At 42.8% G+C, this 27,086-nt stretch overlaps 1 protein-coding gene across 11 annotated transcripts in view; it reads left to right on the top strand.

Annotated features, from left to right (window-relative positions):
• Osbpl8 (oxysterol binding protein like 8) overlaps nucleotides 1-27,086 on the top strand; it is a 142,742-nt gene that overhangs the window by 35,689 nt on the left and 79,967 nt on the right. For 5 of the 11 annotated variants that reach the window (XM_037196774.1, XM_028873049.2, XM_037196776.1 and 2 more), the window contains exons 2-3: nucleotides 7,151-7,259; nucleotides 24,275-24,313. In XM_037196774.1, the coding sequence (XP_037052669.1) occupies nucleotides 7,215-7,259; nucleotides 24,275-24,313 (84 nt within the window). In that variant the 5' untranslated portion in view covers nucleotides 7,151-7,214. Of the gene's footprint in view, nucleotides 1-7,150; nucleotides 7,260-24,274; nucleotides 24,314-27,086 lie in introns of those variants that run through there. The other 6 variants (XM_028873051.2, XM_028873050.2, XM_037196777.1 and 3 more) reach the window with 5 other exon arrangements.

Below are 27,086 nucleotides of genomic sequence, written 5' to 3'. Positions count from 1 at the left end.
TTATTGTTAGTTGCTTAAAGCGAAATCCTTGCCAGTTTCTCCAACCTCCTCTGTGGTTTATACCTTATGTATGAGGCTCGTCAATAGAAGTTTCACTGTATATAGGAGGTATATAAAAATTTGGCGGCGTCTCCCATGTGTGCTGCTTTTCTGGTGCAGGCCACCGCTGTCTCTTGTATCGCACAGTAAGTACTCACTTGTTATTGTATTCAGAGCCAGCAGCTAGAGCCACCGACCCACCGACCCTACAGAAGTCAAGTCCCTTTTTGCGCTTACTTTCAGCAGCGTCTTCTCCCGTCTCATTCAGGGTGAAGTCGTGTGGTCTGTGGTGCGGGACTCACGGTGGTCGGGAACAGCTGCCCTTCTCTTCTCTTGCTCCCCGTTCTCCTTACCCACTTGCAGCAGGAAGCCCTGCTGTCCTGCAGACACGCCCGGGTCCTGCTTCAGGGGCTTTGCCCTCGCTTGCTTCTCTGGACAGCTGTGGGGCCCGTTTCCCCGTGTTCCTGGGGTCTTGACTCGGGATCATCTCTGAGGCCCTCCCTCCCATCCATGATTCTCCCTGTCCAACTCTTGTGTTCTTCCCTGCCTGATTTTTCTCTTTTGCGTTAAATGCTATTTAAAAATTATCAGGTTAGAGAGCTTTTGAGAAAGCAAATTACTGAAGATAATTAAAGTCCAAGGAAAATTAGTCTGAGGAATTAGATACTGGTAAGTTTATTCAGAAAACTAGAGATGTGAAAACAGAAGACACTTCCTGCTTTTTAATTTTGTCACTGGTGATAATTGTAGTTGTCTGGCCATGCCAAGTGGTAGCTGACATGGAATCATTTGGTGATCACTCCCAAACATCGTGCTTATCCAAATCCATGTTCACTGAGCTCAGATGAAGGGTGGATTGGTGTCTATCTCTTTTGGACCTTCCCAGCAGCATGCATAGCATTGCATGCATTGTCTTCATGATGTACACATTCAGAATCTCCAAGGCAAAGATGTTTGCAAAGTGGAGTTCTCATGCCTCCCGTGTCTGTGATGCAGAGGAAAGCACAAAAGCACTGAGACTGGATGATGGGATGCATCTGTGCCTGTGCAGGGAACATGTGCTCTATTAGTTACTTTTCTGTTGCTGTGATAACACATCCAAAACCAAAGCAACACATAGAAAGGAAGGTTTGTTTCAGGCTGATAGTTCCAGGATAAGAGTCCATCTTCACAGTAAGGAGGTACGGCAGTAAACACCAGGCAGGGCAGCAGGAAGAGCGCCGAGCTCACCCTGAACCACATGCCCACTGGAAACAGTGCATGGCCTTTGAAACCTCCAAACACATTTCCTTAGCAAGGCCACACCCTACTCAGACATCGTTACCAACTGGGGACTAGGTATGCAGATGCCTGAGAATACGGGGTACATCTCCTTTAAACTATCACATAGGCCTACATATTTTTGGACTTGGGGTTCTATAGAAAAACATAATCAGTTTTGTATGTGTGTGTAAAAGGATATCAAATGTTTGATTTTGAGGAATTGGCTAATGTAATTGTTGGGGTTTAGAAATAAAATCTGCGGACTTGGGTTATAGCTTAGTTAGTAGAATAACTAGTAGCTGCCCGGCATACAGAAGGCTTGGAGAGTGCATGCTTGTAATCCTAACGTGTGGGAAGTGGAGACAGAAGGATCAGAGTTCAGGGTCATCCTGTGCTACACAGGGTGTTCTAGCCACGACACTCCAAGAGCTTGTCTAAAACTGAAGAAATAAGAGCAACAACACAAACCCACAAATAAAAACGGACAGTTCTGAAATTGACAAGGCCACCTTCCTTCTTTAGAGGATCATAGTTCTCCTCAAGGCTTGGCTGATTAATGAAGCCCCTTACTCTGCCCATTTTGAGGAACGGGCTCATTGCACTGGTGAGGAGTTGTATTTATGAAATATGCAAGGCAGACTGGAAACCTAGGGAGTTGGTACTGGAGTCTTGAATGAAAGGGGATCAGGAAGCAGAGTTACTTCTTTTTAGAGAATGTCAGTCTTTTTTTTTTTTCCCCCCAGCCTTCAGCTAATTGCCTGAGTTCCACTCACAGTATGGAAATTAACCTATTTCACTTTCACTTTGAGGGGTTAAATGTTAGTCACATCTGAAAGCTACCTTCTCAGCATCATCTAGACTTGTACATGACGGAATGTCTGGTTACCACAGTGCAGCCAAGTGGTCCTGTGAAGTCAGCCTGGCACTGTCTGTGCCTCTGCAAACCACACTCACACATGCGCAATGCACTTCCAGCCTTAGTACTTGAGACTGTAGCTGCATGTGGAGACAATGGGATTTTGCGCAGGTGAAGCTGAGGGTCAGCGAGGGCGCAGGGGGTAGAAGGGCCTGCATGCATGCAAGCCCTGCAGTTTGCATTGATCCCTGCAATCCACATCGGAAGGAAAGGACCCATTGATGTGCTGACCTCCACATTTACATCATAGCCTGTGCATCCCTCCCATCATATGTGTACATTTGTAATAACAATGATAAGTAATAATAATTACTAATTTAAGAGAACAAGAAAGTTAAAGGTAAAATGAGGTCATTAGAGTAGGTACTAATTCAGTGTTTCTGATGTTCTTATAATAACAGTGTCTTCAGACATGTACGGAGAGAAGGTGGTTACCTGCAAACCAAGGGGAGAGGCCTTAGGAGAAACCTAACCTCTTTACACCTTTGCCTTGGATTTCTAGTCTTGTTTAAGCCTCCCAGTCGGTGATAATTTGTTAAAACAGCTTGTATTCGGGTTCTCTAGAGGAAAAGCATTTATAGAATGAATCCTCTCTCTCTCCCCCATTTTATATATATACACATACACACACACACACACACACACATATATATATGATTTATTAGAATGTTTTACAGGCTGTGGTCTAGGTAGTTCAACAATGGCTGTCTGCTAACAGAAGGTCCAAGCATCCAGTAGTTGTTCAGTCCACGAGGCTGGATGTCTCAGCTGGTCTTCAGTACACGCCAGAATCTTGGAGAAGTAGACTCTAATGCCAGTGAAGGGATGGACTTGCCAGTGAGAGTGAGGGCAAGCAGGCAAAGAGAGAGCAAGCTTTCTTCTTCCATGTCCTTTAGACTGCTCACAGAAGGTGTGGCCCAGATTAAAGGTGGATCTTCACACCTCAGAGATCCAGACTGTAAGTGGGTCTTCCCATTTCAAATGATTTAATTAGGAAAAAAAAAAAATCCTTCACAGGTGTGTCCAGCCATTTGGGTTTTAGTTAATTCCAGATGTCATCAAATTGACAGCCAAGAATAGCCAGCCATCACTCAGCCCTAGTAAACTAATAACATGCTTGATCCCAAAGGCAATAACAAGGTCATACATTTGACATTGGTACAGCTTCCTTATAAGCAGCATAATAATACTTTCTTTTTTCCAGAATAGGCTGCATAATATGTGATTTCCAGAATAGGATGCATAATATGTGAGTGATGTTCATGCTTGTAACTTCACCACTGACACAGAGTTACCAATGGCTTTAAATATAATGTGAGGTCAGTATATCTTACATTATAAGCCAGTGAGAGGGAAGAAATCAAACTTACTTGATTTGCACATGGACATGCTCAAAATAAAGTATAGTTCTCTGTAACTTCATAGTCACAGCACACATATATTTGTATCTTCTAGTATATCCATTTTATATTGTTTACTCTCTGCAAGCATCTTGTCTGGTTACGGTGTTTGGATTGTACTACTGTAGTTTTCCATTAACATTAATCATGAGGAATAGTAATACAAAGAGATTAATAAGGGTTTTCCTATACTTCGGATGTAGCCTTTCTTACCTTCATTGTAGACCACCAGTGTGGTGTCTCTGTAGTAACTGAAATCAGTTGTTTCAGAGGCACTGATACTCCAAGATGGCTAGCGTGTAATTTCAATCTCTAGTCACATGAGATCATTATTGTGTCTCCCAAGTGTAGCCTTCCTCCCTTTGGAAATAAGACCTCGAGAAGTATGTACCCTAACTAATGGAGAAGCAGTATTATATAGTAGAATTCTTTTTCAGAATATGTATGTGTAAGCTTTTGGTGAGCAATGCTCCAGGAAGATATTGCTGCCTGCCTAATTGGTGAATAGAAAGCCATATTCCTGATCCCACTTCCATCCTTGCCACCATGACCACTTTGTTCATGAATTTATTGGGCAAACAGGTATGCCCGGGGGAAAGACTCCCTGACATCACAGAATGGGCCGCTATCCATTTGCTCATTAAATTCTCCCACTGTTGAGGTCACCCTTGGATGAAACATTTATGTGAGACCCAGTTGTCATCATTGTCAAGGCTAGTTAGGACTTCAGGCTTTGTGGTCTAGTGTCTTGTGTTACTTATTTTTGTCCTCCTATTCACTGCTCTTTCTATTTTTCCTTTATAACCCTTTAGAACTATAAAGATAATTTCTAGATTATGTGCTATGGTTTAATCACATGCCCTGTACCCCTGAATTAAAAGTTTAAATATATAAGGTTCAGTTACATGAAGTTTTTGTGAGCTTGTATGTGTATTGTCTTTCTGTGTGTGTATGCACATGTGTGCATTTGTGTGTGTAGGCCAGAGGTTGACACTGGGTAGTTTCCTCTATTACTCTCTACCTTGTTTTTGAGACAGTGTCTCCCACTGAACCTGGAGCTCACTGGTTTGGCCCAATTGGCTAGTCAGTAAGCCTTAGGGATCCCTCTGTCTCTCTCTTCCCAGTAATTAGAATTACATGCACGTGCCACCAAGCATGCCCTTTATCATGGGTTTGGGGATACACTTCAGGTCCGCAGGCTCTATGTCAAGGGCTTTATGAGCGAGTCTTCTCCCTGCTCTAAGTGAGAATTACATTGGGAAGAATACACACTGACTTTTAGGCAGGGTTAAAGAAGGATGGATTCTGGAACTTCTCTGGCTTCTGTAACTCACTTCAACATAGCTTTCGTCTTTTTACCCGCTTTGTTGGATGGCAAGACATTTTCAGGGGAGGTATTACTTTCATTTGGAGTCCATGATTAAAAAAAAAAAAAAAAAAGGTCATTGTCAGCAATATTTATTTTATGCTGTTCTCTAGATGTTTGAAATGTCATTGAGAAAAGGAAAAGGATAATTACACCTACTCCAGTAAGTTAAATGAAGAAAAGTCACCCAATGCTTTTTTTAAATTCCTCTTCTGTCTACATAGTGGCATTTGGAATGTGCAGGATTTAGTTATGAAGTTGCCACAGATTGGCTGAGACATTGAATAGTTCTGTTTGCTTTCAAAGAGGTCTTCTCATTATGAAGACCTATATTTTTCCAGTGCAGCAAGTTTCTTCTGCTTCTTTTGTTAATTACTTCTTCCTTGTATTGTTTATTAACTGTTGGAGTTGGGTTTTCTGTTTTGTTTTTCTTGTTAATGTATCCCAGGGTGGCCTCTTAACTCTTAGTGATCCTCCTGTCTCAGTCTCCTGAGTACTAAGAATAGAGGTACCCATGTACCACACCTGGATCACGATAGAGTCGTCATTAGGCAAATGTTGAACCTCTGTGCTTCTTGGTTTCCATCTGCTGTCTCCAAATCCTGTTTATTTGCACGTCTGTACATATCCTATTTTACCAACTGTATTCCTAAGACCACCAGCTTCAACTTCAGGCTATCCATTCACCATTTTTTGTATTTTAGTTAGTCTACCTGTTTTATATTTATATATAATACTTTGTTTTATATTTGTATATAAAATATTATTTTGAAGGGATGCCTAAGTCTTTTAGTTCTAGTCAATATATGATTAGTGAATAAAATAGTTCTTCTTTATTACATTGGCATAAACAGAACTATGTTAAAATACAACATGTAAAAAACCAGAAGATATCCTTGGTTTTTGTTTTCTTGAGGTAGAATTCGATGGAGCCTCATCACTCTTCTTGCCTCTGCTTCCCAGATGTTGGGCAGTTGCTTTTTTTTTTTTTTATTTATTTTTTTATTTTTTGAGACAAGGTTTCTCTGTGTAGCTTTATGCCTTTCCTGGAACTCACTCCATAGCCCAGGCTGGCCTCACACAAAGCCAAGAAGAATGGACAGCTGAATTAAAAAAAATCAACAATTTCCAGAATTGAAAATCCTGAATCATGACAGGACACTAGTGGAATTCAGGTGTTTCTGGTACATGGACTGCTCTCACCCAATGTGAGGTTGAACTATTGACCTTGTGTACATCCTACTTCACAAATGAGTCTGTCAGATACGCTAAGCCTATAGGCTAAAGATGATGCCCCAACACTGCGGAGAAACCTCAGGTGACTGTCCAGGCAGCTGGCTGTTTCTGGCTATTTTTTATTAGGTAATATTATTTTCCTTCTTGGATTTCTGAGGGAGTTGAAGATTAGTTAGTTATAGTTGAAGATTAGTTAGGATAGAAAGTGAGTTAGGTACATTTTGGACTTACCAAAATAGGATAGATAATGGAATTATTTTCTCTGAATTTGTCAAATACAAATGGACTAGACATTGTTTAGGTATTTATTACTTGTATATATGGTATATAGTTATTGTACTTTTGTATATAGTTTTTCTATATCCGCCTGCCTCTGCCTCCTCAGCACTGGGATTAAAGGTATGCGCCATCACCGCCTGGCTCAGTTGCATTTTTTTTTTAAAGCTTGCCTTTAGGTATTTCTTTTCACCTGAGATAAATTTTCTGTTTCATTTTTCTTCGAACTTTTATTCTTTTAAAAAACATGTATGATTATTATTTTGTTATTTTATGTTTATGGGTGTTTTGCTTACATGTATGTCTGTCACTACATGTGTGCAGTGACCATGGAGACCAGAAAAGGGTGTTGGGTCCCCTGGAACTGGAGTAATAGATGGCTGTTGGCTGCCAAGTGGATGCTGGGAATTGAACTCAGGTGCCCTGCAAGAGCAGCAAGTGTTTTTAACCACTGAGCCATCTAATTAATAACTAAGATTAATTCTTAAAGCAAAAACAAACAAAAAAAAAACTTTGTCAAAATCTGTTTTTTTTTTGTTTAATTTTCCAGTAACCTTAGTATAAAATGTTTTCGCCTTCTACTATAATTAATGTTTATTTTCTACTTGCATTAATTGTTAGCCAGTCCTAATACATACAATTTTCTTCTTCTAGGCTTTCCAGACTTCTAGAATGGCTAAGCGTTAATGGAGGGAGAAGCATAAGTCGACCTTCCACTATGGAGGCAGGCTTAGCAGACGGCGGAGACCCTGACAGAGCATCGGTGAGTAGTTTAAAGCAGTACAGTAAGGACGCGTCACCTACAGCTGTGGAGTGCGTGATGTGAGCCGTACTTCATTCTTGACAACTCACTGAGAGCAAAGGCTTGTTTATTTGGTTGCCTGGTTTGGGTTATTTTTGAGACAGTTTCACTCTGCAGCCCTAGCTGTGGCTTGAGTTTTTCGCCTTGCCCACAGTCAGGACAAATCTTTGTCACCCGCCAGTCCCACAGCCGCTCAGACCCAACCAAGTAAACACAGAGACTTATATTGCTTTCAAACTGTATGGCCGTGGCAGGCTTCTTATTAACTGTGCTTATAGCTTAAATTAGTCCATTTCCATAAATCTATACCTTGCCACGTGGCTGGTGGCTTATCGGCATCTTCACATGCTGCTGGTCATGGCGGCGGCTGCAGTGTCTCTGGTCATAGCGGCGGCTGCAGCATCTCTTTCTGCCTTTCTGTCCCTTTTCTTTCTCCTCTCTGCTAGTCCCGCCTATCTTTCCTGCCTAGCCACGGCCGATCAGGTTTTATTTATTAACCAATCAGAACAACTTGACATACAGACCATCCCCCAGCACAGCCAAGTGCAGACCATCTCAAACACCTGCACTCAGGCCCATGGTCCTAATCATCTTCTATACGGACCTGCTGGGTAACGCCACAAGGAACCCAAGAAGGGCTCCCACAGGACATACAGAACATCCCACAGCACCTAGCAGGCCAGGAACTCACTTTGTGGACCAGGCTGGCCTTGAATTATAGAGGTCTGCCTCTTCTGCCTCCCCAGTGCTGGGATTAAAGGCAAGTGTCACATGCCTTGCAAAAGCAAATTACTTGAAGTACTTTAAAAATCATACTTTAACTGCCACATTGTTATGAGAATTACAGATTGTTTACAGCTTCTTGGAGCAGAGCCCTGTCAAATTTCTGGTATTTCTGTTTCAGATCCTTCACTTCTCTGTTCCATCCCAGTTATATTGTCTCAGACTGATGTAATAGTTTGTATTTGCTTTCTCAAACTCTTTTTGGATCTTAGTAAAATCAAGAGACTATTATTTGTTAAGAAAATTAAATACCTCTAAATCTCAAATTGAGTGCAGCTCTGAGCAAGGAGAGTGAATGAAACATTTAAAGTAATAAAGAATTAAAAGCAACTGCACTGTATAGTGTATGGAAAATTGAAAGTTTAATCAACAATGCTTCCTGAAGTAGATTCTGAAATTAAAGTAAATGTGGATAGCAGGGAAAGTATATACTATCCAATAATTAAAAAAATTCACCTCTGGTATAGAATAAGTAGATGCTATGTTATTATAAGATAAAGGCTTTACTCCAGAATAATCATTTTAGCTCTTATATTTGAGTGATTCTATTAAATACTGATTTACAGAATTTTTGTTAGCAGTGTTGCTCCTACCCAAAGTAAAGGTCTCCTCTATGAAATGTCGTCAAGGGTTCGTTTATTTGTGAATGGGTTCTTGGTGGTGGTGATGATGGAACTGGCATTCTTCCACTAAGCTAAAGCATCATACCTACACGTTTTCTTAAAGAAAATTCCTGCGGGAGCAAGGCAGTGGCCAGCTTCCTGTCTTTGATTTTACTACGGAGATGAGTTACTATTTCATCAAGGTGATTGTAAATTTTAATTGAGCGGATGTCCTTTGTTCAGGCCCCAGTGTAGGGACAGTGTAGTAATTAATAGCAACATGCAGTTTTATTGAGTTGGATTAACTTGATTCAAACCTTTTTTGAATTTCTCGTTCAGATTTCCTTTGGTTCCTTAAACATTAAAAAAAAGTTAAACTTAAAAGTGATCACTTGTTAATAGGGAATAAAATGAGCTTGGAAATAATATAGTTTATACAGGGCATGGTAGCTGGCTAGAAATGGGCAACTGATGATTATTTTGTTTTTACTGTGATTTCAGAAAAAGTTAAAACTAAACCTTGTATTATTACTTGACCATAATCATCTTTAGAAAAGCTGTTTCACTGTTCTTATGGCTGAAATGTCCTTGATGCCTTAGTGATGATAAGAATTGTCAGTAATAGACTTGGGATATAGTGGGCCCAGGCCCACTGTGGGTAGTGCCATTCCCTGAGCAGGTAGTCCTCAGCTGCATAAGAAAGAATGAGCTTAAGCGAGCCAGCATGCAGCATTCCTCCATGGTTTCTGCTGCACTCCGTGGTTTCTGCTGCACTCCTTGGCTGTGAATGAGTTCCTGCCTTGAGTTCTTTCCTTAAGAATGGACCGTGGCTGGGCGGTGGTGGCTCACGCCTTTAATCCCAGCACTCAGGAGACAGAGCCAAGCGGATCTCTGTGAGTTCGAGGCCAGCCTGGTCTACAGAGTGAGATCCAGGAAAGGCGCAAAGCTATGCAGAGAAACCCTGTCTCGGGGGTGGTGGGGTGGTGGTGGGGTGGTGGTGGGGTGGTGGTGGGGTGGTGGGGTGGTGGGGTGGTGGTGGGGGTGGTGGGGTGGTGGGGGTGGGGCGGATATATAAAATAAATTTATTAGAGTACACAATATTTTGGGGAACATAATACCACCACATTTCCTCTCTTTTTGTCTAAAATTAAAAAAGCTTATAACTAATACAAGAAAAACTATGTTCAATAAGTATATGCAATATACAGTCAAGATTACATTAATAATGTCTAGTCCATTAACATTTGACAGATCCAGACAAAAAACTCCATTATATAAATATTAACAATGTCCAGTCCAGTAACATCTGATAAACTCAGACCAAAAAATTTTCATTACTTATCTTATTTAAAACAAGTAGTTCCTTTTTAAAAGTAGATTCCATAATCTTCCTTTTTATCTTATCATATCCATATTTTCTCTTTTTTCTTTTTATAATAGATTCATTAGTCTACCTTTTGTCATATTTATATCTTCCCCTTTTTCTTCAGTGTAGATTCAGTGATCTACCTATTTATCCTATTATTTCTTTATCTTTTTTCTCAGAGTAGATTCGATGATCTATCTCATATCTATATTCTCTTTTTCTGGGGGTGGGGCGGAGAATGGATAATGACCTGAAAGTATAGGCCAAATAAATCCTCCCTCAAGTTGTTTGTTCAGAGTCTTTTATCACAGCAACAGAAAGGAAACTAAGTACGAACTACGTAGTATTAAATTCTGTGCCAGAAGCAGATGAAACTGCAGTGATTTATTTTTTTTTTAATTCTAAATTCTGTTCCCTGAGAAGTTGGAGCAAAGATTTGAAGAAGTAGGGGAAACTGTTCTGTTCCTTTCATTGTTTCTTCTGTGATATATTATAGTTTATTGTAGAGAGACTCAATAATGATAATTTCAATATGAACTGCAGAAATGTGAATTTCAAACTAGTGTTGTGGTTCACTTTTGAGTTAACTATTTATAAAATAGCCCCATTGGACTTCGTGCCTTGAGCTAGTTATGTTGACACACAGAAGAGGTGGCTGAGAACTTGGTTCTGAAGACTTGCAGCTAGAAATCTGAGCAGATCTGCCTGTGGTGGGTCCCTCTGCAGTCTCATTGCTCAGCAAGCTAAAGCAGAAGGATCACGGATTTGAGGGAAGCTTTACCCAGTGAGACCTGTGTCATGAGGAAAATAAGAAAAAGAAAAGAACTCTGCCATTTAATGTGATGTGGGTAATGAATACAAATTCCCAGGGTTACAGTTTCCCTATGAAATATGTCAAGATGACTGTAATGTCTGCCTTCCAGAGTGATTTTGAGTATTAATTGAAACCAAGACTAATGCTGCATACATTATAAACATCCATTAAGGGGGCTGGAGAGACAGCTCAGAGGTTAAGAACATTGTTTTTCCAGAGGTCCTGAGTTCAATTCCCAGCACTTATATGGTGGCTCACAACCATCTGTAATGAGATCTGGTTCCCTCTTCTGGCCTGCAGGGATACATGCAAACAGAACACCATATACATAATAAATAAATAAATCTTAAAAAAAAAGAGAGAGAGAGTACTTAAAAAAATCCATTTTTTTTAAAAGTATGGCTTTTACTTAAAAAAACTTCTCTCCAAAAAGATCAATAAGAGAAGTCTGTGAAGTCTATTTGCATACATTGGATAGTTGGAAAAATCTTTATTTTTTAAATTTTTATTTTGTGTGTATGGATGTTTGCCTGCACGTATGGCTGTGCACCACATGCATCCCTGGTGTCGTGGAGGCCAGCGGAGTGTACCAGACCCTTGGAACTGGAGTTATAAATGGTTGAGAGCCACCAGGTGGGTGTCGGGAATCTAGCCCAGGTCCTCTGGAAGAGCACCTACTTCTCTTAACCACCGAGCCGTCTCTCCATTGTGGAAAAGCTTGAAGAGAATATTAATTGTGAAAACAGAAGGAAGGGGGCTCTTTGGATTGAAAATGAGCCAGGAGAACGTTTCAGGATGAAATAGGAGGCGAGGATCACTAGGGAATACGTTGTTTAAAGTTGGAGGTAAAAGTGGAATATATCAGATTGGAATCGGCAATGTTTATGTGGAAAATGATTGCCACAGCAGATAAAGACCAGACATACAGATATGGTGCCCAAACAAGAATTTTGGGACTGGATATTCAGATAATGATAACCCTTGAATTTGGAGAATGAGGAACCCGAAACACATGAAGACCCGAGCTGATGTCAGGTGTCTTTATCCATTGCTCTCCACCTTGTTTTCTGCGACAGGGCCCCTCACTGGCTCCCCGTCTCCACTCCCCAGGCACTGTGGTTACAGATGTGTGCTGCTGTGTTTAGCTTTCACACGGGGCTGAGGGACTGAACTCCGGTTCTCATGCCTACATAGCAAGCCCGTCACCCATTGACCCACTAAAAAAGAAAAACACGATTATGTTGTTAAAGGTGTTCCCCAGTCCCTGTTTCTTGAAGTTAGAATTGGTAGAGGATTGCTTAGATTTAGATTTCAGTTTTCTTACCACGAGCGCTTTATAGATGGTTTTGTGTCTTACCGCCAGGAGACTACAGCGTGAACTTTCTCTCTTCTCGTGGTAATGGGAGTCGTGTCTGTTAACGCAGCTAACTTAGGAAAATGAGGGTTTGAGAAAATGACAATTATAATGAGTTTTAAGCAAGCCGACTAACCAATCACATTTTGTAATGTGTTTGTCGTCTAGACTATTAGTCCTTCTGCTGTTTAAAAACTTTGCTGAGTGTCTTAGTTAGGGGAGGAAAGAGTTTATTTGGCTTGTACTTCTGTATCACTGTTTATCACTGAAGGAAGTCGGGACAGGAACTCAAACTGGGCAGGATCCTGGAGGCAGGAGCTGATGCAGAGGCCATGGAGGAGTGCTGCTTACTGGCTTGCTCATCATGGCTTGCTTATCCTGCTTGCTTTTTCCTTTCCCTCCCTCCCTCCCTCCCTCCCTCTCTCCCTCCCTCCCTCCCTCCCTCCCTCCCCTCCCCCCCTTCCCTCTCCTTCCTCCCCCCCTCCCTCTCCTTCCTCCCCTTCCCTCACCTCTCCGAGACAGGGTTTCTCTGAGTAACAACAGTCCAGCTGTCCTGGATCTCATGCTGTAGACCAAGTTGAACTCACAGAGATCTGCCTGCCTGTCTCCTTGAGTGCTGGGATTAAAGGCATGTACCACTCCTGGCTAAGCCTGTTTTCTAATTGGACCCTGGACCATGAGCCCCAGGGTGGCACCACCCACAATGGGCTCAATCTTCCTCCATCAGTCACTAATTAAGAACATGTCTTATAGCCGGATCTTACAGAGGTTTTTTCTCAAGGTTCCCTCCTTTTCAGATAATTCTAGTTTATGTGTCAAGTTGACATAAGACTAGTCAGCACACTGAGGATACTAAAGGGAAATATTTTTTTTAAAGTGTAGAATAATTTGAAAGGCCTTATACTTTGTGTATCTTTTTAAAACTTGTGAAAACTATGTTAATAACAATTATTTGTCATTGAGTCCCCAAGTGGGACCAGCACTTGGGAGGCAGAGCCAGGCGGATCTCTGTGAGGCCAGCCTGGATTACCAAGTGAGTTCCAGGAAAAGGCGCAAAGCTACACAGAGAAACCCTGTCTCCAAAAACCAAAAAAAAAAAAGAGTTCCCAAGTGGGAAAATACTGCTTATTTTTTTTCCTATTGAATAGGTACTAAAGATTTCATCTTTTTGTTACATATTTTTGTAGTTGTTAGAGGTTGATTTTACTCAGGATTTGAATAATGTGGTGATAAGATTTGCTGGGTATATGGCAGGTGAGATGGGTCACTGGGTAAGGACACTGGCCACCATGCCTGACAGTCTGACTTTGATCTTCGGAACCCACTTGATAGAAGGAGAGAACTGACTCTGTCCATTTATCCCCTGACCTCCACCTACTTGCTGTGGCGTATGCTCCCACACACATAGGTATGTTCCCAACTCACAAAAGAAAGTAAATCTTAAGAAAGCAAAATGCAGCTGGCTGGGCATGGTGGCGCACGCCTTTAATCCCAGCACTTGGGAGGCAGAGCCAGGTGGATCTCTGTGAGTTCAAGGCCAGCCTGGTCTCCAAAGTGAGTTCCAGGAAAGGCACAAAGCTGCACAGAGAAACCCTGTCTCGAAAAACCAAAAAAAAAAAAAAAAAAGCAAAATGCAACTGAAAGCTGATTTTTCAGAATTACACAATTTCATGTTGATATTTAAAGTAGGTTTACCTACATAAAAATAAAATAAAATATTCCAGGTTTACAGTGAGACTGTTCAGTAAATTCGAGGAAGCCAGTAAGAGGAAGAGTTAGTTAACAAGAAAGTGAGAAAAATAGCCAGTCCTCTGCACAGTGTATCAGCAGATTGCCTCGCTAAAAATTGTGTGTTTTGATTTGCATTTTTCCTTGGAGGTTTCTTTTCCCCATTGGTGCTGTTAGAACACAGGGCTTTGAGTATGATGGGCAAATGCTTTATTACTAAACTACATCCCCAGTCCTCCTTGGAAACCTTATGTTCCCAGGACTCTTCAGTTCCAAAAAGACTTTCACAGAATGTGAGATTAATTATGCTTGTAACAATACCATGGTATTTAACTCTTTCTGCTTCTTTCTTACGTTCTTGTACCTGTACACCGATTTGGTATTATTTATTTGAAGATGTGCTTGTGAAATCTTGTGATTTCAATTGTTTAGTTTAATTTTTTCCACAGGATATTTTGACCTTGCTAAATTTTTTTATCTGTTTTATTTTATGTGAGTGGGTTTTTTCTCACATGTACATCTATGCACTGGTGCCAAAGAGATCAGAGGAGAGCACTGGGTCGCCTGGAACTGGAATTATGAATGGTTGTGAGCATGTGGGTGCTGAGAACGGAACCTGGATCCTCCACAAGAACAAGTTCTCTTCATTTTTTTCCAGCTCCAAGTTTTGACATTGGAAGTTTCTTTTAGAATTGCAGAAACATTACAAAGATAGTTTCCATAATTTTTGTATTCATTTCCCCCTGCTATCATCTTATATTTAGTATGGTGAATTTGACATAATGAACCCATGCTAATTTTGTACACACGGGCATGGATGTATGCATATTCGAATATACGCATATAAAAAGTTGTACGTTTGTGTGTGGAGGATATGTATGGGTTCCTGTTGGCGTATGTCTATGGCAGTGCACACACAGGTTTGTGTGTGTGTGTGTGTGCGCGCGCGCGCGCGCGCGCACCAGAGTGTGACGTTTTTCTTTATTCACATTATTTAAGATGGGATCTCTCACCAAGAGCTCACTGGAGCTCACTGATTTGCTAGCTGAGTGGCCAAGTGAGCTTTTCTCAAGGCCCTCTTGGATCGATCTGCCTGGAAGAGCTGAGATCACAGGCTCCTGCCATCGTGTTATCCTGTTTTTTAATGTGGGTGCTGGGGATCTTAATGTTTTTTCAGGCAAGCACTTCATTCTCTGTGCCGTCTCCCTCGTTCTGATTTCTTTTTAAATACAGGGACTGGCATTGAACTTGCTGTGTAGCTGAGGATGCTCTTGAACGTCTGCTGACTCCTGCCCCCATCTCCTAAGAAATGGCATGTTCCATGATGGAGGTCCGGGGATCAGATACAGAGCCTCAGGCATGCTAGGCAAGCACTCTGCCCTGATTATCAGTACTAAATATTTAATTAATTGTGTGTGCACATGTGCTGTGGTGCACATAGGGAGGTCAGAGAGCAACTTGTGGAAGTTCATTCTTTCCTTCCACCATATGCATCCTGAAGATTGAATTTGGGTTGCCAGGTTGAATTCAGTGAGCTGTCTTTCTGACCCAGTCAGTTATTATTAACTGAAGTTGTTCTTGATTCCAGTTTGCTTAGTTTTGCCTAATCCTCATATTCTGTCCTGGGTCCCAGCTGGGCTGCCACAGTGCATAGTTGTCATGTTCCTTGGGCTTGTCTAGGCGGCAGCAGGTTGTTATGCTTGACTTGGTTTTAATAAACCTTGACTTGGTTGCTTCTTGTTGAGAGACTCTCATACAATGCTGGCTTGGAATGCAACCCAGACCACCATACCATTAGCGACAGTCCTTCATCAGCCCCCAGTGCTGAGATGATGGGCGTGAAACACCCGCTTCACCTTACAGCTTTGAAACACCAGGTGCTTTTGCAAGTTCTTTCTTACTTGGAGTTGGTCCCACCTTCCTCCCTCCCTCCCTCTCTCCCTCCCTCCCTCCCTCCCTCCCTCCCTCCTTCCCTCCTTCCTTCCCTCCTTCCTTCCCTCCCCTGCTCCTCTCTGTTTGTTTGTTTGAGAGAGGGTTTCTCTGTATGACAGCCCTGGCTGTCTTAGAACTCAATCTGTAGATGAGGCTGTCCTTGAACTCAGAGATCCACCTGCCTCTATCTTCTGAGTGCTGGGATTAAAGGCGTGCGCCACCACGTCTGGCTGGACTCTGTTTTCTTATGACTAGAATGGCCTAAGGAGTTTTCGGAAGAGCTCAGAAGTAAAATCTGCTGCCTTTCAGGCTGCTCTTGAGCTCACATTGGGGCCGGTGCTGACCCTAACTTACATGGAGCTGAGGAAGGCCTTGGACTCAAGGTCTCCTCAGCCCTCCAGGTGCTGGGATGACAGGTTTGTGCCGCTGCACCTGTCTGTAGTCGGTCTTTCTGTGGTTCGCTTTTCGGTCCTCACAGCTGAACCTGGGCTTCCTGCGTATATAGTTAGAGGTAAGAGTTGGAGAGTCCTTATAGAATTGTCTCTTTTAGTAGGTTTATCCCTTTTCTATAGACTTCCAAAATTACGTCCTGCTCTACGGTTGCCTCGTCCTCCATTTCTTGGGATGTGGTTGGTGACAGTGGTGATGGGCTTACTTCCTCCATGCAAACGGTTGTTTTCTTTCCTAGGAACGTTGCTTTCTTTATGTGTAGTGTGACTAAAAGTGAACCAAAGATTCCAAACAGTGGCTTGGAATTTAAAAAAAATTCTAAAAATGGGGGAGGGGCTTATTCTCCTCTGCTGCATGTGTCGTTCTCACAGTTTAGAAACCTAAATAAAAATGATAGGGATTTAGGTGCTATTTACTCAGTATAGACAGTATCATTTTTAGCCAGAAAACAGAAATAGAAAGCTTTTTGTTTTGCTGAACTAGGCTTGAGGAGAACTGGGTTTAAAGGCTTATTTCTTCCCGTGTTTATAAATAATACAGTTTCCGAGGTTTGAAATGGATGGATTGAAGGCTTTTCATAATCGCCACTAAGACCTGTTTTCCAGAAGCTCTAAGGCTTATGGGAAGGAGCTTCCTGTAAGCAGGATGTAGCCAAAGGTCTCCAAGTCAGTGAAAACTGCACATCCATCTCAAGTTTACTAGTGAACGAAGGAGTCCATACAGCTCTGGAGAGAAGACTGCAGGATTAGAGACTTGGTGATGTGCGTTCCTCTCCTGGTGACTCTAGTGTACAGTAGTGAGGAGGACGGCCGTGCGCTCCTCTCCTGGTGACTCTAGTGTAAGTAGTGAGGAGGACGGCCGTGCACTCCTCTCCTGGTGACTCTAGTGTGCAGTAGTGAGGAGGACGGCCGTGCACTCCTCTCCTGGTGACTCTAGGGTACAGTAGTGAGGAGGACAGCCGTGCACTCCTCTCCTGGTGACTCTAGTGTGCAGTAGTGAGGAGGACGGCCGTGCACTCCTCTCCTGGTGACTCTAGGGTACAGTAGTGAGGAGGACGGCCGTGCACTCCTCTCCTGGTGACTCTAGTGTGCAGTAGTGAGGAGGACGGCCGTGCACTCCTCTCCTGGTGACTCTAGTGTGCAGTAGTGAGGAGGACGGCCGTGCACTCCTCTCCTGGTGACTCTAGTGTGCAGTAGTGAGGAGGACGGCCGTGCACTCCTCTCCTGGTGACTCTAGTGTGCAGTAGTGAGGAGGACGGCCGTGCACTCCTCTCCTGGTGACTCTAGGGTATGTTTGCAGTGAGAGCTGTAGTGAGGAGGGAGACGAAGGCAGAGGGTGGTGAAGCGATGAGCAGAGTGTGACGCCCCACACGTGGGAAGTGTCTCGGCACCGTTGTTTTGTGGACTTGCTTATTGTGTCTGAGGTGAAGCAGGAGTAGACATCTTACGTGTCAGACGCACGTGAAGATAAAGTTGAGTTGGAAGCCAGCAAACCCACTGCCATTTTATCTCGCGGGAGTGGAGCAGTCAGTGTGTTTTCATCATCTGCTTATGTAACTCCTTCAAAGTCTTATCACAGTTAATATGTTGAGAAGAGCGCCGTGAGGCAGAAACAAGCTTGGGAGGAGATACACAGCGCCCATGTCTGCAGAAAAGCTACTTTTTGTTAAACATTTACATGTGATGTTGGAGAACTGAACCTCGCTGAGCACGTGCCATGAGCACGGTGTCTTGCTGCACTCACGCCTACCCCACTGAGAACCGGGTTTAGAGCTCATGGCCATGCCAGGTGTTGCAGTAGAGGAATTTTCAGAAATATGCTGACAGCTGTGAGTAACCACTAAATCCGATGCAGGGCCTTGTGATGTGCGCCTTGTATTCCGGTACTCGGGAGGCAGAGGCAGGCAGCCGAGCTCGGCCTGCTCTGCATAGAGAGTTCCAGGACAGCAGAGCTGCACAGAGACCCTGTCCCCACGCACCAGCATCTCATCACTGCAGCTGTCTAGTGTGCTCTGTGAGATTGCAGTGCATGGCCATGTCCTTGTTCCTGTGAGGTGCAGGCACCAGGTCCTGCAGGGTGTCCAGGCGATTGCAGTTGCAGCTGAGATTGACAGTAGGGCTAGAGGCTCTTGGTCAGACTGGAGAATGAGTCATCTAACAGCAGTTAAAGCCGGCAGGGGAGCAGCAGCCATGCGGAATGTGTGGAAGGAGTTAGAGACGTGTCTCTATAGGACCTGAAGCGTCCATGCCAGCGTCCTTTGTTTACAGATGCAGAAACTAAGATTAGGGAAATATGTACCTTTCCAAAGTTGGAGAGCAAGTAGAAAGTGGACTCCAGGCTTGCACATCTGTTAGTATTTTCTGTTTGTGAGTTTTAGGGCATCAATACATGTAACAATTCATACATAGTAGGTGTGATAATGTATGGGTAGGTGATAGTGTAGGGTACAGAGCGGGGCAGAAGAGTCAATTATTTTAAAGGAGGAGAGAAAATGTTGTGAGGAAAATGCCTTTGAAGATATGCTTGACTTGAGTATTGAAAGGAACCCAGGCCCTTTACTGGCTTCGTGAGGGTCAGAGTGCCCCGCAGGCAGGCAGAGGAGCGCTGTAAGAAGATGCCGTACAGCACGGCATATTGAGGAAGTGAAGCACGCTTGTACGGCATAGTAGGACCAGTGGGCTGTGATGGGTTTTAGAGACAGATGTTTCTCTTCGCTTTTATTTGTTGGTTTATTTTGAGATGGGGTCTCATTTAGCTCAGGCTGGTCTTAACTCACCAGGTATAAGACGGCCTTGAACTCCTGGTACCTGCCTCACGACCCAGTTGCTGGTGTCATCACACCTGGCTCTTAATTCCACAGTGGTTCTTTCTTCGTCTTCCATCACTTGTTTCTCTGTTACTCAAGATACTGTTCATTCTTAATTCTCTCTTAGTCACAGCCTTTTCAGTTGCATTCTGGTTAGTGATGTCTGTCTAGAGAGGCTAGAATACGGTGGAGGGACGGCAGTCCGTACAAAAGTTCAGTTCAGTCTCTGATGTGTCTGTGGTACTTACTGAGCACTGCTTTTAGACAGGACATTTGTGAGTTCATAATATAGTAGTAAAGAACGTGGTCACTATTTCTGTTTGGGGGAGTTGGGCCTAGTGGAATTTTATTCTTCATTTTGCTGCAAGGCTTTTCTTTTTCTTGTATTTGCTCTATTGGTCTCTGGGGCAAAACTCAAGAGAATACAGGAGTAGGTGAGAAACTCGTTAAGCACCTCCTCATGCTTTCTCTAGGAGCTGCTGTAACATTTGCTAGTGTTCTGCACCCTTGGTTTTCTGAATTTTAGACTGTTGTGCAACTCTCCTTGTGTGGGAAGAAAATGATTTCTTGCATTCTTAACTATCTATGTGCTCTGTCCTGAGCTGCTTGTCTCACACACTTTGCATGGTAGTCTCCATGTTACCATGAAGTGTAGGTATTCTCTGTGGAAATGAAGAAGCGAGGCTCTCAGGGGGCCATTTGAGTAGGGTCTCTTAGCCAGGAAGAGGATAATCTTGAGATCTGAGCACAGCTACTCAGTTCTGTTTTTGTTGTCGTTGCGTGCAAAGACAGATACTATGTCAGAAACTTTATATTACACTTGCTCTTTGAAGCATTCTTTTAAAGTATTTTGTATTATTATAACGCACACTTTGAAAGTGATGTGGTACATGATCATTTCCAGGGTGTTGCTCTGGTAGCTAATTGTGACTTTGTGTCCGAGGTTTATGTTGATCCTTGGGCACTACATTGTTTCTGAGACCTGAAGAACCAGCAACTGTTTTCTTATCTGTGGTAGAGTTGGAAGTACAGAGACCACCATTTCCATAGCATTAGCAGTCCTGTTTGTGGCTGATAATACTCAGCAAGGTATACAAGTTTATGGATGAGCATACTCGTTTATGCAGCAATCTTTAGAAACAGAATAGACTTCCAGAAGCTGAGAAGATTTTTGTTATTATGTCTTCTTTCACATCTTGGTCTTGACTCACTCAAACATAAAATCCATGTATTTGTGTAAACAAGGCAAATGATTTGCCAGCTAAAAATCTAGGTTAGGTAAGTTCTTCTTTCAGACTGAAAATTGAAACAATTTAGACCCGTTGTAAGATTAAGCTTATGTTGTTAAGATCAACTCTGAAATATTACCTGCATTTCTGATATAACCGGTTCTCATATCTTACCTGGTGTGATTGTGGTATGATAATACGATTTGGGTTGTATTGTTTCCATAACCTTTCCAGGTAACTGGTTGATTGAGTTAATCTGAACTGGTTGGTCAGATTTAGAGGAAAATGTTTCGTGAGGTCAAAGGCTAGGTTCGCAGGTTTAGTCATTCCGTGGACAGCAAACACATTTTCCTTGTTTTATAACCACAGCTTTCTTCCTGTCCCGTCCCCCCCCCCCCCCCATTTGAATGGCACAAGTTACAGAGGAAAATCATGTTGGTCAGTTTTGAGCTGCTCCCTGTGTAAGGACTTTGATGAAGGAGGTGAGTTTTGTTATGGCGAGAAGCTACCAGCACCAGAAGAATTGCCATTTATGCTCCATTACTAAAAGTGGATATAGCTTGATAAATCTGTATAGAATCTAAAGAGTAATAATGGGAGAAAATTTGACTAGGTCGTGCATGAAAACTAAGGATGTTCTTAGTTGGGATTGGGCCAGTTTCTGTGTTGAAATATTAGTGGTAACAAAATTTTAGGAATTGACTTGATCTTTTGAGTAAATAAGAAAAACTAAATTCAAGATAACTCTTCAAGGCTATAGCTTTTACATTGTTATAAAGTTTGGCTTATAATTCAGACTTTATAAACTCTAGAGGTAGAAGCAGGAAGATTAGAAGTTCAAGGTCACCTTCTGCTACTTATCACTCTCTACTACTAGTTTGTGGCTTGTCTGTCTTAAGACATAAAAAGAGAAACTCAGAGTTTATACTTAGACTCTGTGTTAATTCTTTGTTCTTTGTGTGTCATATTAGATGTGCTGACTAGTTTTATATCAGCTTGACACAAGCTAGAGTCATCTGAGAAGAGGAAACCTCAACTGAGAAAACACCTCCATAAGATCTGGTTGCAGGCAATCTTGTAGGGCATTTTCTTGATCAGTGATTGAGGGGTTGAGGGTCCAGTCCACAGGGGGTGGTACCATCTCTGGGCTGGCAGTCCTGGGTTCCATAAGGAAGCAGGCTGAGTAAACCATAGGAGACAAGCCAGCAGCAGGACTCTTCCATGGCCTCGGCATCAGCTCCTTGCTCCCAGGTTCCTGCCTTGTGAGTTCCTTTCCTGCCTGCTTCAGTGATGACCAGTGATAAGGAAACATAAGCCAAGTAAACCCTTTCCTCTCCAAGGTGCTTTGGTCATAGTGTTTCATCATAGCAACAGTAACCCTAAGACATTAGACATTAACATTTGTGGAAATAAAAAAAAGATGGGCAAGACTTACTTTTGTCTTAGAGAAATTGAACTAGTCCTTCAGTAGACAGGAATGCAGAAAACCACACATGAGGAATACATTTCTCCCATGGGCGTAGTAAGGTGGCTCACTGGGGAAAGGTCTTGCTACAAGAGCCTGAAGACCTGAGTTTGACCTTAGCACCCATGTAAAGGTGGATGGAGAGAACTCACTCTACAGAGTTGTCCTCTAGCCCCCCCAACTTTGTGGAAGAGCAGCCCCCACTACCCCAACAATAATACTTTAGAAGTGTTACTGTTTATCGAGTTTATAGTAATTTTTAAGCCTTTTCTTTTCACTTACGCACTTATTCATTCGTTGTTTGTTGAGTGTCTATAATGTGCTAGGTTTTCTTGTTGCTTTAAGGAATACAGCAGTGAACAAAAGAGACCCAGTTCTCGCTCCTGTGGAATATCTGAATGGTGCAAGATAAAACTATGTCCTGTGTTAATATGATGAAAACTAAAGCATGGTGGGAAGGAGAGAGAGTGATAGACTGTAGACTAAGGAGTGGACTGTAAAGCATGTCTTCTAGTGGAGCAGCTCTGGAGCAGAATCTTGAGGATTTACCCACCTTCCCTTAGCCCTCCTCCTCTGGTGGAGAATGAACATGGGGCCTTATGCATGCTAGGAAAGTGCTCTGTCCATTCTCATACATTTTATTTGGGGATAAGATCTGAATGTGCTTAAGTTCCCCAGGCTGTCCTTGTACTCATTCTGTAGCTTAGGCAAGCCTTGAATTTGTAATCCTCCTGCCTCAGCTTGCTAAGTAGCTGCAGCTACAGGTCTGCACAACCAAGCCTGGTTACAAGGGTGTTCTCTAAGCATAGAGAAGTGACAGTGGGCGTCTGTTGAGTCGCCTGGTGGTTGGGTTTAACTGCTAGGTGCAGGGCCAGTGTTTGAAGGAATAGATGGCACTGGGCTCTGTCCCAGCCCTGTCTGATGATAACAGAAGGATGCAGTGGCAATACAGATGGAGTGTCATGTTTATACACTAAGCAGTCAGGAAAATTCTCCGAAGAAGCCGGAGACTGGGAAGGATACCTCCAGATTGGATTTGGGCAACATAATTAGTTATGTAAATTGAGCCACCAAGATGAAAGGATTTTCAAACTTAGACAGCTAAACAGAAAGAAAAGCTGGGGTGGGGGGTGGGGGGTAGGGGTGGGGGTGGGGGGCACAGGTTCCAAATCCCTGTACAGTCAGTTCTGGTAGCCAAAACTGCCTGAAAGTGGAGTAGTGGAGTTTCAGGGCTTTCTTACAGGAGATCAGGACATTTCTGCGGGCTGGATCATTTAGCTGAATTGTAGATTTTAAATCCAGAGTTTGAGGCTCATGTTGTACAGAACCGTGTATCAGATGTTTTTGACTAGGGGAATAACACAGTCAGCATGATCGTTTAGGAAATTCTCTTAGGTTGAATACTGTCAGATCAGTTCTTTGTGTTGTCGTACTTTGAAAGGACACCGGACAGTATGCTTAAACACATTGTTAGGAAGCTTCACAGTAGCTCCAGAGAGTGAGAAAGTTGAACGACCAATGCAGTCACAGAGGAGAAAGAAACATCACAGGAGTTCACGGGCTGGCTTGAAGAATGATCAAAATTGAGTAGTCCAGTTACAACGCATCTCAGTGTCAAGTGAACACAACACACACGGTTAGTCTTGGCAGTAGGAAGCATGTTTTTATTACTTTTTGAATTTCAGTATCTAGCAAGGTTAATGAATGAGTGGTGTAACAGTCATTGTGGGTGCAGCTTTTGAAAGGGGGAGGAAAAAGCTGAGAGATGGCAGGGCATATTAGTGGGAAATTAAAGCGAAGACCGGATGTGAACTAGAACAGTGTAGAGGAGAAGAATCAGAACTTAGTGACTGCATTAGAGCTGGGAGGGGTGAGCTGTCTGAGCAGGTCAAATACGGGGTAAGTGGGTATAGGGACTGGTTTCTGAGAGAGAGTAATCAGGGTTATTTTTGACAAAAAAGTGCTTTCTAAAATAGCCTAAAAGCCTTCCTTTCTAACAGACTTTTGGAACTAGAAGTGCATTCCCGACGATGTCCCAATGCATGGGTAGAAGTGTTGGAAGGTCAGCTCCGTCTGCAGAAGAGACCAGCAGACCTGGAGGCCTCATCTGGGACCGCTCACCCACTGAGAGGACACAGTGCACTAAGACAGGGTCACACTAGTACAAGCAGGAAATACCGAAAATGAAATTCCTTCTGGAGTGTTCTGGAGAACTCCTTAGCTTGACAGATTGCAATTTCCTGAAGCCACAGAATTTAAAAGAAAAAAGTGAAGGGTTTAATTCCTAGTGTGAAAGTGCTCTTGAACCCCCTTACCTTCCTTTAAATGTTACTTTAGGGAATACTGTTTCCTCACTTAAGTCCTTTGTAAACTCTGGGTACTCTGTCACTTCAGACCTCAGGTATTGGAGATTACAGTGCTCCTGAGAAACTTTGTTTGTTTTTTAGATCATGCCATACTCAGAAGTTGCTGAAGTTCAAGAGACAGTGAGTAATGTATGATCCTGTGTTTAAGATGCTAACATTTGTTTTTCTATGATTTCAAATTGGAAGTGGATATTTCCCACTACAGTTTGTACATTGTCATTATACAACACAGCAAGTGAAGCTAGAAGAATCAATTCAAAATTTTGTTTCCACTTCTTATTTTTCACTATAAAAGTAATGCATAGTAGTGTACCATAATTAAATAATACGTAAAACCGTAATAAGTAAAGCTCTGCTGCCCAAATATAACCACTGTTAATGTTTTGGTGTATCTTTCCTAAGTTTATATGTGTTTGTCTTCTATTAAGTGATATAAAAATGGGAAAGTTCCTAGTGGACCACAGTATATTCTCTAGCCATCAGTGATAAGCTCAAGTTCGGGGGGTGGGGGGAGTGGGGCTTAAAATCTTTCATGTAAAGCTCAAGTATAAAACGGGCACAGTTTTGCAGATTAGAGGAATATGAGAAATTCAAGCTCAGTAGAGAGTGATGACTCCTGTTCTAAGAACAAGGAGCTCCCAGCTGCAACATATATCCTTAACTGAAGTTTCTTATTCTCGGAGCCAAAGATAACACTGAAAAGAACGCCCTGGATGCCTTGTGTAATCCCTGCAAGTGTGGGCTCTGGGAGCTGCCGCAGCGGCAGGACTGCTTCCAGAACGACTGAGGAGCGAACTGTAGGGGGGTGAGAGAGGTGCGCCAGCTGTGTCCCCGCTGGGTGCGCTCTCTGTGCTTCCCCCTCCGCCACCAAAGGGCTGAAGTCAAGCTAGTGTGTACACAAGGAAGAAAGGACCGCTTAAAGCTGTGCATCAAAACCACAGCCCGTCCCAGGGAGTCGTTTCTGTGCCTCGGGGTGACTGCTGCCTTGCTTTGACTGAGACTTAGGTTGGAGGGCACAGTGATAGCCTTCTACTTGGTCCTTTGTGTTTCTTAAAGGTGGACTACGCAGAGATTCAGTGGCATACAGTACCATTAGATCTTGGTTTCCATACATGCACTCTTTTTTTTTTTTTTTTTTTTGTTTTTTCGAGACAGGGTTTCTCTGTGTAGCTTTGCGCCTTTCCTGGAGCTCACTTGGTAGCCCAGGCTGGCCTCGAACTCACAGAGATCCGCCTGGCTCTGCCTCCCGAGTGCTGGGATTAAAGGCGTGCGCCACCCACGCCCGGCACATGCACTCTTTTTATGAGAGTCAGACTAATTTAAATAATTCTTGTAAATATTAAGTGATTTTAATGAAAGTGCTTTGTAGCACACAAATTCCCAAATAAAAATTTTCAGTCATATTAGTTTTTTAAAACTATTTTTAGTCATATTAGAAGATTTATTTCTGTAACATTACGGAAATGAGTTTGGCTATTTATTGATTAAAAAGAAAATGTTTCGTCCTGTCTTAATGGTTTTTCACTCTAAGAAGTTTCTGGATTCTCTGAGATGTGCGTAGTATTTTAGTACTTTAGCTAAAGCCATAGAGTGCCCAGCTTATAAAAAAGGTACCGGATACTTGTGTAGAGTTATTCCACATTAGTTATTGCACAGCCTTTCTGTATTACACAACGTGGTACTGTATCCCCCAAATGAAAAGCCAACACATTAGTGTCTCCTCAGGGAAGAAAGTTACTTGACAGGAAGATGCTCACTTGTTCCCCATTCTGTTAGCATCATTCTCAGGTGGCTTGGGAGGATGGTTTACTGACATCCCATGGAATGCCTCCTGTCCACACCTTCCTGGGCAATGTTCGGAAGACATGCTTTGTTCTCATAGTGTTTCAGCGTTGCTTGGGAGTGCTGTCACTGGAGTTGTAGATTTATTGTCCAGTATTCGTTGGTTTTCTGGTGCCTGTTCCTTTATACTGGGACATTTGTCAGTTGTCAGTGACCAAGGCAGTCAGGTCATCAACCGAACTCACACACACCACCATTTGTGCTTCTTCTACCAGCTTGAACCTTTCTCTGTACTGATTTCGTATATACAGCTGCCTTCTTGGCATCACTTGGATATCTTAACAGACGTCTCACATGTAGCCTTCCCGAGCTCCTTGGCGTTCTCTTATAACACAGCTGGTGGCATTTCCATCAGGCAGGTGCTCAATTCAGACCACTTGAGATGATCTTGGCTCCTTCTTTCTTGTCTTGCACTTGGTCTGCTTGGAAATCCTCCTGCTGTAGAACTGAATAACCTTTCATCACCTGCATTGCTGCTGCTGTGTTACCCCAGATTGTTTCAGTAAACTCCCTTTATACTCCTGTTCTTACAGTATTTTCAAAATAGCAAGTTGGAACAATCCTGCTAAAACAGAATCAGACCAAGTCAGTCCCTTTCTCAAAACCATTTATCGCTTCCCTAATCCTATTCAAAACGCAACCAAAGTCTGACTGAGGCCATGCAAAGACTTCCATAATCTGGCGTCTCTTTACCTCACGGACTTCAGTGTAATCACTCTTGACTTTCCTGATGCGGCCTGGCTTCTGCATTCACACTGGTGCCAGGCCTTGGGCACTGGCTCACCTCCCGGTCCTCTGTATTTACTTTTCGTTCCCTGTAGAATCCTTTCTGGCAGTTTTCCTTATCTTCTTTGTTGAGTACTGTGGTAGGGTGATCTTAGGCTGCCTGTCTGGTCTGGAGCTCCTCTCCTCTGAGGCTCAGTATGCCCCTGCTCTGTGCATATCTTCTCCTTTTACTTTTAAACCATGTAGTATTTATTATGGTCTTATATGTTTTCTCCTCTAAAACTGAAATACTACTTTGACAGAATTCTGATTTTGGTGGTGTGTG

Source organism: Peromyscus leucopus, chromosome 18 (assembly GCF_004664715.2).
Source record: "Peromyscus leucopus breed LL Stock chromosome 18, UCI_PerLeu_2.1, whole genome shotgun sequence".
NCBI classification, from domain to species: Eukaryota; Metazoa; Chordata; class Mammalia; order Rodentia; family Cricetidae; genus Peromyscus; species Peromyscus leucopus.
This window is presented reverse-complemented; position numbering and strand designations above follow the sequence as displayed.